Source organism: Toxorhynchites rutilus, chromosome 1 (genome assembly GCF_029784135.1).
Source record: "Toxorhynchites rutilus septentrionalis strain SRP chromosome 1, ASM2978413v1, whole genome shotgun sequence".
NCBI lineage: Eukaryota > Metazoa > Arthropoda > Insecta > Diptera > Culicidae > Toxorhynchites > Toxorhynchites rutilus.
In genome coordinates, this window is record NC_073744.1 from 132596067 (window position 1) to 132614695 (window position 18629).

Here is an 18629-nt window from a genome sequence, read left to right on the forward strand (position 1 = left end):
CTTCAATGGGACTTCATCCCTATTTATTATTTGAATTAATGCGATATTTACATTAATTCAGAATTTCCGCCGCAGAATCGAGATATTGGTTGAATAAATTTGTCAATATGTAATGTTTTCTTTATAAAAAATGTCTCTCCATGTCTTTTAGATTAGATATTCTAAGGGTCTGAGAAAATTTTGGTTTGTAAACATTCAGTTTAGACACTGGACTTGTGGTGGACTAATACAATTGTTGCCAGCAAATACATTTACCTTTATCAACCATCTCTCATTTGTACCCTATAACGTTTCTGTAGGATATGAATAATTCAATGAATATTTGCATCGCATCACAAATTGGATGGTAGTTTCAATAACTCCAATATCTTAAACTTTTTTAAATTGTTTGCATCGGTTTCAAAAAAAAAATGCCAAAAACAGATTTTGTGTTTTGTTTTACAAAATCTTATGTAGTCCTGGAAATATTGCAGTAAGTTTTAATGTTCCCAGATAAATTATTAGTCTAGTGTATCCCCAAAACCCCTGTGAACGTTTCATATTGATACGTTTAACCGTTTTATTTCAGTCGATCATGCAAAGTTTGGAGTAAATTAGAGGAGATCTTATAGGAACAACACACAAGCAACTATCACAGCGGTATTATATATTTATACCAATATATATTTATTCCAGCATTATTCTTAATTCCTTAACTACTTCAATCAGTCTCTGACAATTGACTCGCTGGTTGGAACGAGACCGTGTAGTAGAAATCGACAACGGCTTTTTATACAAAATAAATCGGACACGGGCGAAACTTAAATTTCCTCTCTCCTCAGTTCCCGTAGAGCGATCACGGTATTTACATCTCGAACGAGCGGTTCAAACAAGAAAATGTATGTTATCACTATTAAGATAAACTGTTGATCCCTCGCTGGCTGTAGCGAGACTGTATAGAAATATCGCGAATGACTCTCATATCCAATAAGGGCGAAAAAGCACATTCGAAACAATCAATGTCCAAGATGCGATGAGTCATACAATATATCTTCGGTCAGTTCTGTTGTAGATATGGTCTCCCGGTTGTCCATGGGTATCTTTCGCCGTCGAGTGTTAAAACGTGTATGGAATCAAAAAGTCGACGCTTGAAATCCACTGTCAGTCCGGTTGCGTTGTCAGGTTATCCATGGGTATTCTCCAGCGTCGGGAGCTCAAACATGTTAACAATCAAAAGCTTGCGGAGTAATGAGTCAAGAAATATATTTTCAATCCGTTTCATTTGGGGGGTTGTTTTTCCAATTGTCTTCTCAATTTTCCCGTGAATATTCTCTGCCGTCGGTTTTTATAACATGTAGAAAACTAAAAGTTCTACGTACGAACAATTCAACGTCAAATAAACCGGTCACTGCCTTGACCTTCACCGATTGTTTTTGACGTGGGACTACGTCTAACCTGAGTATATGGGGGGTAAAATGAAAACCTAAAACATGCAGGAAAAAATGAAATATTCCAAATGCTTATAACTCGAACATTTCTTACTGGATCGGAAAGATGTTTGCATCAATTGATACGGAATATTTCTACGCTTCTCTCGCAATTAATAAAATGTTATTTTTCATTAGATAAACAATTGAATAACTGTGAAATGTCAAGCGTTATCTAAACGCCCTAGCTGCCTAGTTTTGATTGGCCCGATTTACGGTTTCCCGAACACAGACTTCGAAATCAATGTACTTGTGGGAATCCGCTTAGCAAATATACATGCAAGTAGGGGGTATATTTGTTCCAACCGAGCTGCGTTTCCCTAACACGGACTTCAAAATCAATGTGCCTGGGGGAATCCACTTTGCAAATACATGAAAGTCGGGGGTATTTTTGTTCCGACTGAAATGTGTTTTCCTAACACAGACTTCAAATCCATGGAGCCTGCGGAAATTGGCATTGCAAATACATGCATGTCGGGGGCATGTTTATTCCGACTGAAATGCGTTTCCGTAACACAGACTTCGAATCCATAGAGCCTGGGGAAGTTGGTATTGCAAATACATGCAAGTAGGGGGCATTTTGTTCCGGCTGAAATATGTTTCCTAAACATAAACTTCAGAACCAAGGTGTCTGGGGAAATTGGCATTGCAAATTCATGCAGGTCGGGTGTATTTTCTTCCGACTGAAATGTGTTTCTCTAACACAGACTTTAAATCCAAGGGGCGTGGGGAAATTGGCATTGCAAATACATGCAATTCGGGGGCATTTTTATTCCGACAGAAATGTGTTTACCTATTACAGAATTCTAAACGAAGCTGTCTGGAGAACTCGGAATTGCAAATACATGCAAATCGGAGGCATTTTTGTTCCGACTGAAATGTGCTTGTCTAACACAGACTTCAAAACCAAGATGTCATCATACCAAACGTAAAAGGACTGTCATTAAATTTACTTGTAACGAAGAACATAATATATCCAAAGGCATGAATTGACCTCACATGGCATTATGTAATTTTTTTACTCACAAAGCAAATATATTGAATTCAATTGAATTCGGAAATTGTTTTATTCAATTAAAAATTAAATCAATACAAACAAATAATTACTAAGCTAAGGTAGTCCCACGTCAACCTTGCGATTATATCGTAGATATAACCCACTCATTTTTTAAGCTTTGTACATAGAGTTACAATTACCCAAAATTAGAATTTTTATTAGCAAAAACAATTATAAAAGGGATTTTCAAAATCATAGGCATAGTAATCTTAGCTCAAATACTAGCTGTTCGATAAAAATATGCTATTCGACTTAGTAAGTGGAAGGTCAATAAGCCTTCAAGGAAAAAATAACATAATAAATACACGGTTAAAACAATTTGCTCAAATATTGAATCTCATTGAAAAAAATTATGCCTCAAAACACCCTTTTAGATGTTTATTTTTACTAGAATTCTGTTTTAATTTGCCAAAGAGGTGTCCCGTATGTCTCACCAAAATAGCGATATAATTCTTTTGAAAAGAAAAAAAATGTATAAAGAGCTTTGAATTTTAAATTGTAATGAAAAAATAGAAGAATTTGATGAAAAATAACATAAAAATCGAATCCGAATCGAATCAATTTTACAAGGAAAATTACGTGATTCTTTTTATTCTAAGAGTAACCATTCTCGAGATATAATCAGTTTTATATAATGAAAATCATGTTTGTGAAATTTCAATACTATTTCGTAACCTTGGTCGTTCTTAATTTTCTATCGTTCCTGGAACATGATTTTCATTATAGGGGAAGTGGGGGCATAGTGGTCACCCTAAGGAATATGCCCATTTCCGGCGTCCACATACCGCTTCAATTCGCGTTTTTCGAAGAACATTATAGTTCAACTCATTGTTGTTCAAAATAACAAACGGCTTTTACTATAAAAATTCAAAATAGTACATTTTGCATCATTAGAAAAAAGGTGGAAAATAGAACTTTTTTTTTTTGCATGGAGGTAAAGGAAAAGTCAATACGGCAGCTATAGTCAATAGTTTTACTACCAAACAGGCAGGTGACCATTTTGCCCCCACTGCCCCTATAAAATTATCAAAAATGGTTTTCTAAGAAAAAACGTTATATATATTTTTTACATGCTTTTTCTCTTCTAAAACTTTTAGGATTTGACAAAGTTTAGAAATTTCATAAATTAAAAAAAAAATCCGCCAAACTATGTTCAATTAACAGGTTTCTAATCAAAATATACCTGAGAATAGTGTTTTGAGATATAAATATTAGGTGTACCGGTAAGTTTATTCGGTTTTACAACAGATGGCGTAACTTGATTATTATTCCAGTGAATCAAATTTCCAGACATTCGTTGGAAAGCTACTATCATTGTGTGTCTTTTTCAGTATATGTATATGTATATGTATATGTAAAGTTGAGGCGTAAACAACATAGTTGTTTTCCACTCCGAACATGTCGAATTTCGTGCCAACGAGTGTTTTTGCGGGGAATGTTACTTCATTACTTCAATATGAAGAAAACAGCTGCGGAAAGTCATCGCATTTTGGTGGAAGTTTATGGTGACCATGCTCCAACTGAGCGAATGTGACAGACGTGGTTTGCACGGTTTAAAAGTGGTAATTTTGACTTGGAAGACGAAAAACGTTCCGGACCGCCAAAAAAGTTTGAAGATGAATAATTAGAGGCTTTACTCGATCGAGATCCATCACAAACGCAACAAGAACTTGCAGATACACTTGAAGTAGCTCAACAAACCATATCCGATCGTTTAAAAGCAATAGAAATGATCCGAAAGATATATACGACATTGGGTGCCGTATGAATTGAAGCCACGAGACGTCGAACGCCGTTTTTCACGTGCGAACTGCTCCAACGGCATAAAAGAAAGGGTTTTTTTGCATCGAATCATTACTGGCGATGAAAAGTGGGTCCATTACGACAATCCTAAACGCCGGGCAACGTATGAATACCCCATCCATGCATCAACATCGACGGCTGCGCGGAACATTCATGGCCAGAAGGTTATGCTGTCTATTTGGTGGGACCAGCAGGGTGTGGTGTAATATGAGCTGCTAATACCAAATGAAACATTACGGGGGACCTCTACCAACAATTGATGCGTTTAAGCCTTGCACTGAAGGAAAAACGGCCACAATACGAGTAGACACGATAATTTGCAGCACGACAATGATCGGCCGCATGTCGCGAAACCGGTCAAAACATACTTGGAAACGCCTAAATGGGAGGCCCTATCCCACCCACCGTATTCTCCAGACATTGCTGCGTCCTGGTTGACCAGTACGTCTCCAATTTTGATGAAGTCAAAAATAGGATCGATTCGTGGTTAGTCGACAAACCGGCCGATTATTTCCGCAAATTTCCGTGAATTGCCAGAAAGATGGGAAAAAGTTGTGACTAGCGATGGGCAATACTTTGAATTTTAAATTTGTAACCATTTTTGCAGAATAAAGCATTAATTTTTGAAAAAAAAGCGAAGAAACTTACCGGTGCTCCTATTATTTCTCTTATTGAATTAATTTTTTTGATTGATTTTTACACAACTTAAAATTTAATTTGTTTTGACTCTTTCAAATTCATCTTTAAAATTTTGCCTTTTTTAGAATATTTATTGAGCTTTTGACAACTTTCTATTCAGACAATTCAGACAATTAGATTCCGAGTAACATTTTTCTATAGGTTGGATACACCATTATGAAAAACAAATCGTTATTAGAACTGACTGTATGATGGCGAAAATTGTAATTTTGTGTAGCTGCCATATCTAATGTACAAGGTTTTTGAAAATCAAACGGGTCAAAATCGATCACAGTGTTTTTTAAACGGTTTTATTTAGCTTGCCCTGTAATCTGTTTGTATGTTTGTATGTTTGTATGTTTGTATGTTTGTATGTTTGTATGTTTGTATGTTTGTATGTTTGTATGTTTGTATGTTTGTATGTTTGTATGTTTGTATGTTTGTATGTTTGTATGTTTGTATGTTTGTATGTTTGTATGTTTGTATGTTTGTATGTTTGTATGTTTGTATGTTTGTATGTTTGTATGTTTGTATGTTTGTATGTTTGTATGTTTGTATGTTTGTATGTTTGTATGTTTGTATGTTTGAATGTTTGTAACACGTTTGTCTGTAGCGCTGACCCACATTAATAGAAATTTGACCTCCTCCCTGTTCACCGATTGATCTGAAATTTGGAACACACCTTTATCTCTGTAGTCATTATAAAACTGCGTATTTTATGATCTTGAAAATCCAAGATGGCGGCCGCTACAAAATGGCGGATCACATATTTTCTCTAAACCTCATCAATATGGGTTTTCCAAAACCCCATCAATATGGGTATCAAATGAAAGGGCTTGACAAGTAGAATAAGGTTATTTATGAAAAATGCAAATCCAAGATGGCTGCCACTACAAAATGGCGGACTACATATTTTCTCAAAACCTCATTAATATAGGTACCAAATGAATAGGCTTGACTAGTAGAACACGGTTATTTATGAAAAATGCCAATCCAAGATGGCTGCCACTACAAAATGGCGGACTACATATTATATCAAAACCCCATTAATATGGATATCAAATGAAAGGGCTTGACAAGTAGAACACCGTTATTCATGAAAAATGCAAATCCAAGATGGCTGCCACTACAAAATGGCGGACTACATATTTAATCAAAACCCTATTATTATGGCTATCAAATGAAAGGGCTTGAGTAGTAGAACACGGTTATTTATGAAAAATGCAAATCCATCAAAATTCTACCAAATGGCGGACTACATATTATGTCAAAACCCCATTAATATGGGTAACAAATCAAAGGGCTTGACTAGTAGAACACAGTTATTTATGAAAAATGCAAATCTATGATGGCTGCCATTATCAAATGGCGGGCTGCATATTTTCTCAAAACCCGATTAACATGGGTATCAAATGAAAGGGCTTGAATATTAGAACACAGAAGATCATGAAAAATCCAAATCCTAGATGGCCACAATCACAAAATATCAAATTACTTTATTAAACGGTTTTATTTAGCTTGAACTGTTCGTATGTATGTTTGTATGTCTGTAGGGTTTTCACACATTAATAGAAATTTAACCAATAGGAACTGACCGAATTTCTAAAATACCTTTATCTCTGCTGTCATTTTAAAACTGCTTATCTTGAAAAATCCAATTTGGCCGCCGCTACAGAATAGCTGATTTCATATCATCTCAAAAAAAAAAGGATGATTGAGATATGTGTATCAAACGAACGAACTTGACTTGGAGAACACACTATGTATTTTCTGCAATCCACTCAATATCGGTATCAAATGAAATTTTTTGACTGATAGAATACAGTACAATGGATTCATTGTAGAGAAATATTCTAATGAAACAGATAATGTACTAAAAACTAGAAAATAAAATAAGTAAAAAAAAACTTTTTAAGTTAAACGGTTTGATTGTGATTAAATTTTGATATTTGTCAAAATCATTGATAAGACTAAAATAAAATCGTAGGGCCGTTGGATTTGCATTATCCACAATTAGCGACTTCATCATATGTCCCACGATTTTATTTTAGTCTTATCAATGCCCTAGACTAATGAACGAGAGGTGTGATAACTGCTAAATGCTACTTGCCTAATTATTTTCTAGCTTTTAGTACAATATTATGTTTAATCACAATTAAACCGTTTAACTTAAAAAGTTTTTTTACTCATTTTATTCAGAATTTGATCCATGGATCGATTATTCGTAACTTGTTAGGATAGAAGACAAATTTTGGCCGTATGTGGCCCGGCGGACTCTTCTGGTTGGCCCATCTGGGGTGTATGATTGTAGAAACTCATACACACAAATCTATAAATATTGGTGAAAGTCCGCGTTCCTCACTCAGTTAAAGCATTCATTCATTGGCCCTTGTCAATGCTACCAAATGTTTGTACTAGAATTTTATTCTTGATTTTTTTTCAATGTTTGTTTCTCGCTGGTTATAATTTCGTAGAACATTTATTTTTGTTTTGCGACACCATGCCTAACGTGGTCCCTCTGACAAAGAGGTTGAACACCACTGTTCTAAACGGTTAAATAACTATTCGATTGCATAGCATCAGAGTTCTCCGACACAGCAACTGGTTTTGGGTGGCCTTCAGCAAACCAAACAATTCGTGCAAGATGGATAGGACAGATGTATCGAGTTCTAGAGGTAATAAAATCCTTGAGACTCTTTTTCGGGCAAACCATGAAAAGTGAAAATATGATGCGTCAATTCACAGAATGCTTCGCAAGATTCTCAAACTTTGGGGAATTTCAATGGAAAACGTCTCAGAACAAGGTAGTATAGAAACCAGGTTGGGGGATACTTGTTTCCGATTAGGAATGTAGGTTATGAACAATCAAAACATTTTTTTTGACTAAGTGGAACGTTTCTAGAAAACCATTAACTAAACCCAAAGTCTGTTTCACAACTAATTGTCTTACTTACTGCAAATTAATTTAGGTTTGATGTCTCTCTTTTTAACCTCTTCGTTAACGTCTTATTTTCAATAACTAACAAATATTTTCTGGAAAGACAAGGATACGTTTCAACGTTTATCGGAGTAGACAACTCATAAAATAAAATCCTCGCTATCCATCAGATTTCCTATTTTTGCATTCAGATTCCAATTATTTCCCAAACAGAAAGGTTGAACATGAAAGTTTCTAAGTTTTGCGGCTGAAATTCGATACTGACCTCTTTTGAGCTCTAGCGTAACTGGATCTGTTGAAAGCCGTAGGCATTTTAGCACTGCAACGAGGGAAAAAAGTGAAAAGGCATAGAGAGGTGCGTGTGAGTGTGTGTATTTGGGTGAGATAAAATAAAACTAGAAGAAACATTGTAAGCAAACGTGTTTCCTAGACGGAGTGACATTTGATTATGGGAAAGAAAAAAAACGAAACAAAGCGAGTCTTCGACTCCCGAGATGAGAAACTTTTTTCTTCTTACCATCTTTTGTAGTGAATCCGTGCACATCGGTGCCGTTGACTTTAACAATTACATCGCCAGCCTCGACCTGCAAAAGAAAAAAAATGATAACAATTAGTTTAGCTACCCAGATGCTTCTGTGATATATGGTCTTGTTATTAATTTAATTCAGAATTTTAAAACCTAGTAGATGAATATTTTAAACAGGCACTCCCTTGTTCGCAAAATTAATTTCCACTTATTCATTCGGCCCCGGATAAAACTAGAGAGAAATAGTTATAAAACGGCATCGATACAAAATCGAACAATTTCACTGATACGATCGCAGGAATGCTGTTTAGAGGTGGTGTATACCATCGACAAGCTTATGTTTACTTATGTTGCCTCCCTCAGCCACTACATAGCCCCTATAATGTGTTTTGAAAAATATGTGGTGAACATTGTTTGCAAGTTCTTTCGATACAACAAAAAGAGAAACGCGCAGCGATAATGATGATGTAATGGCCATCATATGTTGTTGTTAATCAGAGGTTGGCATGACTGAGCGCGATCGATGAACGATCAGACAGGTGTGGTATTCGAGTTGGACTAATGTATTGATGAGGCGAAGCTACATCACTCGGTATTAATTTGCGTCGTGAATTTTGTTCCTATCATTTGTCAAACATAAGTAAAAAAAAATCAGATAAGGTACATATCTGAACAAAGTGCCGAACACTTATGAGCGGTAATGCCCGCTCTCGTGCAAAACAGCTGGAGCTTGCGAAACTTTGTTTTTGGTTGTCCCTGAACCACGCGCGAAATAAAAATAAACATATCACGTTAAGTTATTTGTACACACCGAGGCTGCGCGAAGCCGTCGAAGGAAGGAATGATTTATTTTATATTATAAAATTTGTCAGCGCTATTATGAGCACAAAAAAAATTAAAAGGAAGTATGTACGTCTATAGATCAAAATACAAAATTTAAAATGAACATGATAAAAGTAAAATTATTGACCGTCTCGCTTTAACACGTTCGACGCCCAACGCGACGTTTTTGAGTTTCTTGCAGAGCCCAACTTGCGATTAAATTACTAAATGAAGATCAAACTTAGTTTATAGATAACTTTTACATGATCTAGCAATGTTTGTTTCCAATTGAAGACGAATTGATGACAATAACACATGCCAAAGTCATAGTATAGGGGTTTTGCAAAAAAAACTGCAGTACAAACCATCCGTACTATAAATAAATAAAAAACAAACAGTATAATATTATGGTTATGATTTTATTATTTTTCTTCATATCCTATAGTTACATTTAGGTGCCTATTCTATCAAATACCTTCTAAAAATCCTACTCAATTCGTGCGAGGAAAGTGTCACCCATATCTGGGAGACGGGGCGTCGAAAGTGTTTACGCATTGCATTACCACTTGAAATACGTCGTGACCACTTTAAAACTAAACTTAAATTTTATTTCAAGTCAAAAATACATGAATTCATGATATAAAGAGTAATCCACCACAACAATATAGTGAACTCTTATGTAACTTTTATGTGTCTATTCTATCTTATCTTAATATGATTTTGCCAGTGTAAATAGTCACTGAATTTTTGTGATTTTATTATCGAATATTCTCAAATATCATTTAAAATTGGATCCCTTGAAAGAAAAAATATTTTCACTGGGATCCAACTGTAAGTGTTCTAGTAATATGCCGCTCGCTTCCATCCTAATAACACTTTGATTGTTTCGTTTTTTTATATATTTTAAATCAACTGGAGAGTGAGAGTTTCTTCGAGGTGGGGGTGAGTGGAGGATAAAAAAATATATAAAAACAAATTTGAAGTGAACACTAGGAAAAAAAGAGTAATAAAACCATTTATTAAAATTGGATGGAAAAACATTAGGCAATCGTATATCTATTTTTTACATAAATAATATTGATTCAATATGAAATTAAATACTTTAGTCTTCAGTCTATTGCTAAGATAGAAAATTAATCTAACTAGTTCAAAATTTTGGGTTTCACGGAAATTTTCCCCCACGTGATGCATTCCAGATAACGCTAAATGATCTACATAACTGATAGCTAATATCCTAGGTTCAAGGTGGGTCAGATAGCATCTGTCTTGGAGCGAGAAAGTGAGTAACATCATCGCGACCCTGGAAAGGTAGCTGAAGGAAATAGAAGCAAAATCCGAAAATTGTAAGTGATTCTGCTAGCGGGTGTCATTTTCGCGACATGGGTATTCAACATTTTGAGTGGTTTAATTTCAAATTTTGATCCACTGCCAGTTACATTTCGGAAGAGGTAAGATAACATCACAGCGATCTTAGGATTTCACCAAACAGGAAGGTAAGCGAAAAAAGCGGGTGAAAAGAAATGTTTAAACAATCCATCAAATTATACTATGCAGCTGAACGGCAACCGAAAACCCGAATCAAATCGGTTGTGTGGCTAAAGTGGCGATGACAGTAAGCGCAGCGGAACAAATTTTCAACTTCACTTTCTGAACGTTCTCTCATGAGTAAAATACCTTCACCAAACCCGACCCTAGAAGGTGCTCCAGTTTGGCACCACTTTTAATCCGGAAACAATACTCGAATTGGCGAAACTTGAATGATCGATCGAAAAAAGCCATCAATAAGCCCGAAAACACTCCTAAATTCTGTAACCAAACGTTGGGTTACAATAATGAATTTGGTGGGAAGGCCAACCGTGGGTTTGGACTTTACCGATATTGTACAAAAAAAAATGTAAAATATTTGTTTGTGATGTATTATCATATGAGAAATCAGCAGTCGATGTCCACAATTTGTGTTTGACCTGTCTCAGTTTCTCATATGACAAAAATAGAAATGTGGTGTTGGGTGTCTGTAATTAATTGTAGTAGTAAAAGATGACGTATGAGTCCAATTTTTGTAATAAACCAAATAAACAGTTAATCGCAGACCCCCAGGTTGGTGTTTCACAATGGATTATTTTTTTGTTAGTTAGTTTTTTGTATTTATTTATTTACTTATTTATATATATATTTATTGATTGATTTATTTATTTATTCATCTATTTATTCAATTATTTATTTATTTATTTATACATTCAAAGTTCATTTACAATTGCGTGTTTTGTTTATTCAGTTCATTGTTTATTTATTCATTTATATGCGAAAAGCAAGTGCTAGGTTTAATTGTCCAGGTATAGCATGCTACCTTAAATGTTTATTTATTAGTCGTTACACCAACCGAAACCAATAGTATTAAGTTGAGTTTGTGTTGTCGGAGTAGTTATCGTGTTCCTTGTCGTCGCATCGTAAGGGGGACGGCTCGGAAAAGCATTGGAAACGCTACCTAATGGAAAATCACCAGAAAATATGAATAGGGTCGAGAGGTTTAATTGTTTTATGCTAAAGAAAAAGGAATGGGAAAGGTTTGGAGGAAGCAAAAATGGAAGAGTTCGGGGAGTCTTTGCAAAGATTGAAAGGAGTACGGACGCAGTTGTGATAGCGGAGACAATTTTGAAACGTGATCCCGAAACGAAAAAGGGAAGAGATTGTCCGTGCGTGTAAGCTAGCAACCCATATTTGCTAGTCCCTGAAAAAGTGGTTCCGGAACCGTGGATAATTACTCCGTCAATTTTGACGAGTCAGAGAACGTGGGAAATCCAGAGACCTCCTCGACCCTCTGGTCAACTAGTATAGCCGGCCATCTACATATAAGGCCGCGCCACGTTGTATAAGTTTGGTGTTTCCGTCGTGTTCATCGTCCTGCCCTGCCGAAGCCGTCCTGTTCCTGTCAACGTCCCGGAAGTCGGATCGGCCGCAACGTAAACCAGTGAGCTCGAGCCAAATTGAGAAAATTTATATAATAAAAAAAACAATGTTCAGAAAACAAGTTATTTCATATGTGGCCGTCCAAACCGCGGATTTCTTTGTTTTTGTTAGGTTTTTCGTAGTGAATCTTGTTTTCCGCCATCCGATAAAAGTGACTATGTGATCGTGCTTTTCCACCATTTTGTTCTGTGTTCCGCGTCGCGAGTTATTGTTTGAAGTTTCCCCAGAGATCCCTCAACAGACGACCCAAGCTGCGTCAAAAAACCCAGCTTAAACAAAGTTATCACTATCAATTCACACAAAAAATTCGAAAAATCAATAAATAATAAATCCTAAATCAACTTTTTAGTTTTATCACATGACGTTAGCCGCTCGCTGTCCATAGTGCCACAAAAAATGAAGAGAAAGAACGAGAGAGAGAGAGTGTTGAATTATAGAGGTTTTGAATTTTTGCAGTTCATTCGCCTCCAGCATTGAGAAAGGCTAAATGTAACCTACAATGTTATCTTTCAGGCGCGTGTTCCTTTGGCACAGTTGGTTTATTGTCGCCCGATGTTTATCAACTTGTGAAAAATCGCGGATATCTTTGAAATATCCCTTCGTCCCTTCTTTCTTGATTTATTTTATAGAGGCCTTTAATAAGCATGACCGTTCTCTGTTCTTCTTTTAACGTATTCAAGAGGCTTCAATTTTTTTCTTCGTTTATATTTGAAAGGCTTCGAACTTACGCAAAGTTACGCAAAGTTCGGCGCAAAGAAAGCTTCTATGAAGCCTGCAAAGTTCAAAACCTCTCTAATACATAAAAGAAGAATAGGAAAAGTCTCATAGCCCATAGAAAGACAGACAGAAATTTTTAAAGTACTCTCTCAGGCCTAGACTCAACTGAAGAAAATTATAAGAAACATTTAGCCCGCAAACTTTACGCACGCTATACACTGGGTTTCACAACTATAGAACCACTTCATTTTTCTGAATTTCTAGAGATATGTAAGAAGTCGGTTGAATTGAGGTATATAGTGTAGTATGTAATAGCTATATTCATTTATAACCCTGCTCATTTGGACATTATTGTGTCTCGGCGCGAAATATTCTAAAAACTAAAATTCCAGTGTTTCATAACTATAGAACCAGGTGGTGAAACTTTCACCTCTTTACAAAATTCACGTAAGTTTCACATGAATTACAATGAGATTCTAATCCGTTGGTTATCTTTAGTTCTCAATCAGTTCAAATAACCCATTCGGGGTGGTTTCGACCAAGCTGCGTCTTGGCCTGGTTTAGATAGCTTACCATCAACACGAATGAACAGTCAGAAGTGCAGTGAAGTACTTCAGAATTATTCACTGCTGTTTTGCATCAAAAACAATAATTGGGTAATTTGGCATCAATCCATAAAATCCGGAAGGTCATGGCATGGTTTAATGAACAGGGGCTTCAGATTCTGGACTGGTCAGCTTGTTTACCAGATCAAAGCCTTATCAAGGATTTATGAGGAGTAATCGTACAAATAGTAGATGCAGCTTACAAGCAGTATGAGTGAGTTAAGAGCCTAAACGAGAAAAATAATCTCCTAACGTATATCCTCAGAAGTCTCTGCGTAAAACGAGATTCACTCTAAACCATGGCCCAACTTGGTCGAAAAAACCACCTCGAATGGGTTATTTGAACTGATTGAGAACTAAAGATAACCAACGGATTAGAATCTTATTGTAATTCATGTGAAATTTACGTGAATTTTGTAAAGGAGTGAGAGTTTTACCATCTGGTTCTATAGTTATGAAACACTGGAATTTTAGTTTCTTCAATATTTCGCACCGGGACACAGCAATAATGTCCAAATGAGCAGGGTTATAAATGAAGATAGCTATTATATACTACACTATATACTTCAATTCAACCGACTTCTTACATATCTCTAGAAATTCAGAAAAATGAAGTGGTTCTATAGTTGCGAAACGCAGTGTATACAATCGTTTCATCGAAGCCACATGATGCAATAATCCAATTCTTATACGTGTCGTATATTATCGTTTATAGCAAACATCCAAAGGTACGTACAGTGGAATGCAACTGTAGGCTAAAGAAAAGTTGTTGGCCGCTCGCTGACAGCAATGAGGCTAGAATGAGAATCGCAAATTAAATTTCGTTTATACTCCGGTGCATGGCGCAAAGTTGAAATCACAGTGAATATTTCACTTAACATTTCTGTTCTGCTTTGCTTCTGCGCGTCAGTGCAAGCTCTAGGGGAAGACAGGGTAAGACCGCCCCCTAAGAAAACCATTTTATAGTTAAATATCCTTCAGGATTTCCCCTATTTGTTGTGCTGCATATCTTTGAGTATATAATAATATACAGGTCGGACTCGATTATATACAGACTCGATTATATGTGATTCCATTATATACAATTTTGGACTCGATTATATACAGTTTGAAAAAAAATATATTTTTTTAAATATTTCTTTTATGGCTTATTTCAAGAAGAAATGTAACCTTTCAACGTCAAGGTGAAGTCGAAGTGACTATTACATGTACAGTGGGGTAAAAATCGTGGTTTTTGAAGTTTTTGTTTGAATTTTCACCAGGAATTGTTTATATCGGTGTTGCAGCCAAATTAAGAAAGATAGAAGTTGGACGTCAAAGAACAAATTGTAGAGCGGTTAAAGAACTTCAATTTAATTGATAGAAACAATCTAGTTCAATATAAATTTTAAGGATTAAATTAATAATAACACATTAAAAAATTTTAACTTTTAAGTTTTTCACTTCCAAAACCGTTCTGACTTGCACTGTGGTCACGCGTATTCTAGAGCTTGCCACTCTAGATTCAAGGCGTGTTATTCGCCATAGAAATCTCAACCAGGTACTACTAATAAAAAGACGCTAGTAGTGCTACGTCGAGAATGCAGTAGTTCCACTGGAACGTTGGTGCCATCCAAGAAGAAGAAGTGTACTTTTTAATGTAGAGCCAGTTTGAGGCAACAGAATCCGAAACAAAAAAAAAGTTCTGTAACTCTGTCATTGTTGAAATTCGAACATATGCGTAGGAGGGTTTTTCTCATCAAATATTAGACGATCATATCATAGATCGATCATAGCGCCTCCTGAGCGCATTATTTTTCATATATTGACAAGTTCTGCATCGCAAACTTTATATGCTCTTCTTCTTCTTCTTCAATGGCACTAACGTTCCTAGAGGAACTTCGCCGTCTCAACGTAGTATTACTTGCGTCATTTTTATTAGTACTTAGTTGAGATTTCTATGCCAAATAACACGCCTTGAATGCATTCTGAGTGGCAAGCTCTAGAATACGCGTGATCACAGTGCAAGTCGGAGGAAATTTCTTTGACGAAAAATTCCCCCGACCAGAACGGGAATCGAACCCGAACACCCGGCATGTTAGTTATGACGCTAACCACTCGGCCACGGGAGCACTTATATGCTCTTGATAAGCTCTAAAAGTCGTACGAAGACAGTTTTGACGGAGAATTTGAAATGTAAAAGTTAGAACAAAAAAGCCCACTATTTCATGGTCACACTGATGCAACTTAGGAGAAAAGCGCTAAATCGATTATATTAAAAGATAGAAAATAGCTTTGTTCTACAAAGTTCTTCGAAATAATTGGGGCTACAACATTGTAGAACTATATTCTATTTATAAAGATAAGAAAGGTACATTTTTTATTTCATCGACAATTTTGGTCACCCTATTTTTGATAACATAAAATTGAGCGCTCTATCATATGTAACAACTTTGTCGAAGACAGTTTGTGTCGAATATCTCCCACAAAGTTGTTTTTGACTAAGTTGCATTAGGGTAACCATGAAATAACCGTTTTCTTACTCTAACTTTTATATTTAAAATTCTACATCAAAATTGTCTTCGTACCAGTTTTAGAGCTTATCAATACCAATATTTTGCGATGCAGAATTTGTCAATATCTTTATTTTACTCAAAGTTATTGATGGTTTTTGACCCAAAAACTCATGATTTCAATTTCAATTTACTCAAATACAAAAAAAAACATATCTTTGAAAATCACATACAGGTCGGACTCGATTATATACAGTTAAAAAAAATATTTTTTTTTATGTTTCAAATATGACTTATTTCAAGAAGAAATGTAACCTTTCAACGTTAAGGTGTAATTTAAGTGACTAATTCATATACAGTGGGGTAAAAATCGTGATTTTTGAAGATTTTGCTTGAATTTTCACCAAGAATTAATTATATCAATATTGCAGCCAAATTAAGATAGATAGAAGTTGGGTGTCAAAGAACAAATTGTAAAGCGGTTAGAGAGCTTCAATTTGATTGATAGAAACAATTCAGTTTAATAAAAAAAATCAGTATGACATTAATAATAATACATTAACAATTACTAACTTTCAAGTTTTTCACTTCCAGAATGTTATTAAAATCCATTAATTTAGATGTTCCACTACTATATCCTGTTTCAAATTTTCTCATCTTTCAAATGAAAGTAACAGAATCGTCTTCCGTAGCGTACTTTGTAATGTAGAGCCAGTTCGAGGCAACAGAGTCAGAAACAAAAAAAAAGTTCTATACCTCTGTCATTGTTGAAATTCGAACATATGCGTAGAAGGATTTTTTCCATCAAATATGATCGTCTATCACCCTCTGAGAGAATCTGGATAATTTTTTTTTTTCATGTGAGAAAGGTATTTTCTGACTTTAAGGGGATGAACCAAAAATCAAATTCCTCTTTTCTATTAAAAAAAAAGAAAAATACATGCAAAAAAACCAATAAATTTTTTTTTTTGATTCGATTATATACAGGATTCGATTATATATAGTGAAAAGAAATCAGAAACTGTATATAATCGAGTCCGCGCTGTATTATATAGAGTGAATTTTTTTCTTTCAAACTCCGTCAACAAATATTTTTTATGTTTGCCCCAGAAAGAATGACAAGCAATTAAAGAGAGCGTATTAACTTTGAGTGAAGTTGAGATATTGACAAATTCTGCATCGCAAAATGTTTGTATAAGTATGTTCTAAAAGTCTTTCGAAGACAGTTTGTATGTAGAATTTGAAATGTAAAAGTTAGATCAAAATATTTTTTTTTAATGTGACCCTAACGTAACTTATCAAAAGCGCTATATCGATTATTTATTTATTTATTTACACCGTCTTCGCTTAATTCGTACAGACTGATTGAATATTTCTTATGTTATCTCTTAATTTTACTAATAAATTCATGTTTCGACATTGTTAGATCAAAATCTTCCCCTACTTCATTGAACACGCGGAGACACGAGTCGAAAGGACTATTTTGACCGTAGTTAGTTCTGTGGGAAGGGATAGCCAATAACGGTGAGTAACGTAGTCGTCTGCAGGGCGGGACAATCAATATTACCTTGCACTAAGTCGAATACGAACAATCGTCGCTGATTTGTACGTCTGGCAAACAAAGTCTCTAAAATTGTACCTTTTCAATCGCGAGAATTTGCGTTACCTGATACGGACACCAAATCGGAGCGGCATATTCCAATATACTACGCACCAATGAGCAATACAACGTCTTGAGAGCATAAATATCAGTGAAGCTAGAGGCATGTCGACGAATGAATCCCAATACCGAAAATGCTTTGGCGGTGATTGTACCTATGTGCTCATCAAAACTAAGCTTGGAATCGAATTTAACGCCCAGATCACACACTGTCTGCAATCGTTCAACAGGATCAAGCCCCAGCAAGTATCGACAATTGAGCGGATTGGTGCCACGAGTGAAGGTTATCACCTTACATTTGTCACTACTAACCCGCATACCATTATTGTCACACCATGTTATTACCACGTTTAAATCGTTCTGTAAGGCTGCGAAGTCCATGGAAGATGAGACAATACGAAATAGTTTCAAATCATCCGCGAAAGAGAGGTTGAACGATGACAGCAGGATTCCCAGGTCGTTCACAAAGATGTTGAAAATCAGCGGACCAAGAACACTGCCTTGAGGTATGCCGGATGAAATGCACAATGATCGAGAGTAGGCAGAATTAACCATTATAGAAGCGGAGCGATCCGTCAGGTACGAATAAATCCACTCCGTGATCCATCCCGGGAAGCCCATGCGCTTCATTTTGTCAACAACGAGGATGTGTGGTATAGTATCGAGTGCTTTAGCAAAATCGATATATATATAGAGTCAATCTGTTTTCTTGATTCCATCTCGCGAGTCAGGGTGGATACGTAACACATCAAGTTTGTAGTTGTTGACCAGTGCTTCATGAAACCATGTTGGTTTTCAGAGATGAATGGCGAGACTGCGTTATAGAGAACGTTGTGCACCAATTTTTCAAAAACTGCAAAGTAAAGAAACACCTCGATAGTTTGAAACGCGGTTACAG

General features: G+C 35.8%; 1 protein-coding gene across 12 annotated transcripts in view; it reads right to left on the bottom strand.

The window, feature by feature from the left end:
- Positions 1-18629, bottom strand: part of LOC129770883 (PH and SEC7 domain-containing protein) — a 243023-nt gene that overhangs the window by 25223 nt on the left and 199171 nt on the right. For 11 of the 12 annotated variants that reach the window (XR_008742316.1, XR_008742292.1, XM_055774726.1 and 8 more), the window contains 2 exons: positions 8460-8526; positions 8208-8261 (listed from right to left, as the gene is read on the bottom strand). Coding sequence is in view for 10 of the 12 variants with exons in the window: in XM_055774726.1 (XP_055630701.1) it covers positions 8208-8261; positions 8460-8526 (121 nt within the window). In the remaining 2 variants the exon portion in view is untranslated. Of the gene's footprint in view, positions 1-8207; positions 8262-8459; positions 8527-8792; positions 8812-18629 lie in introns of those variants that run through there. The other variant, XM_055774887.1, reaches the window with a different exon arrangement.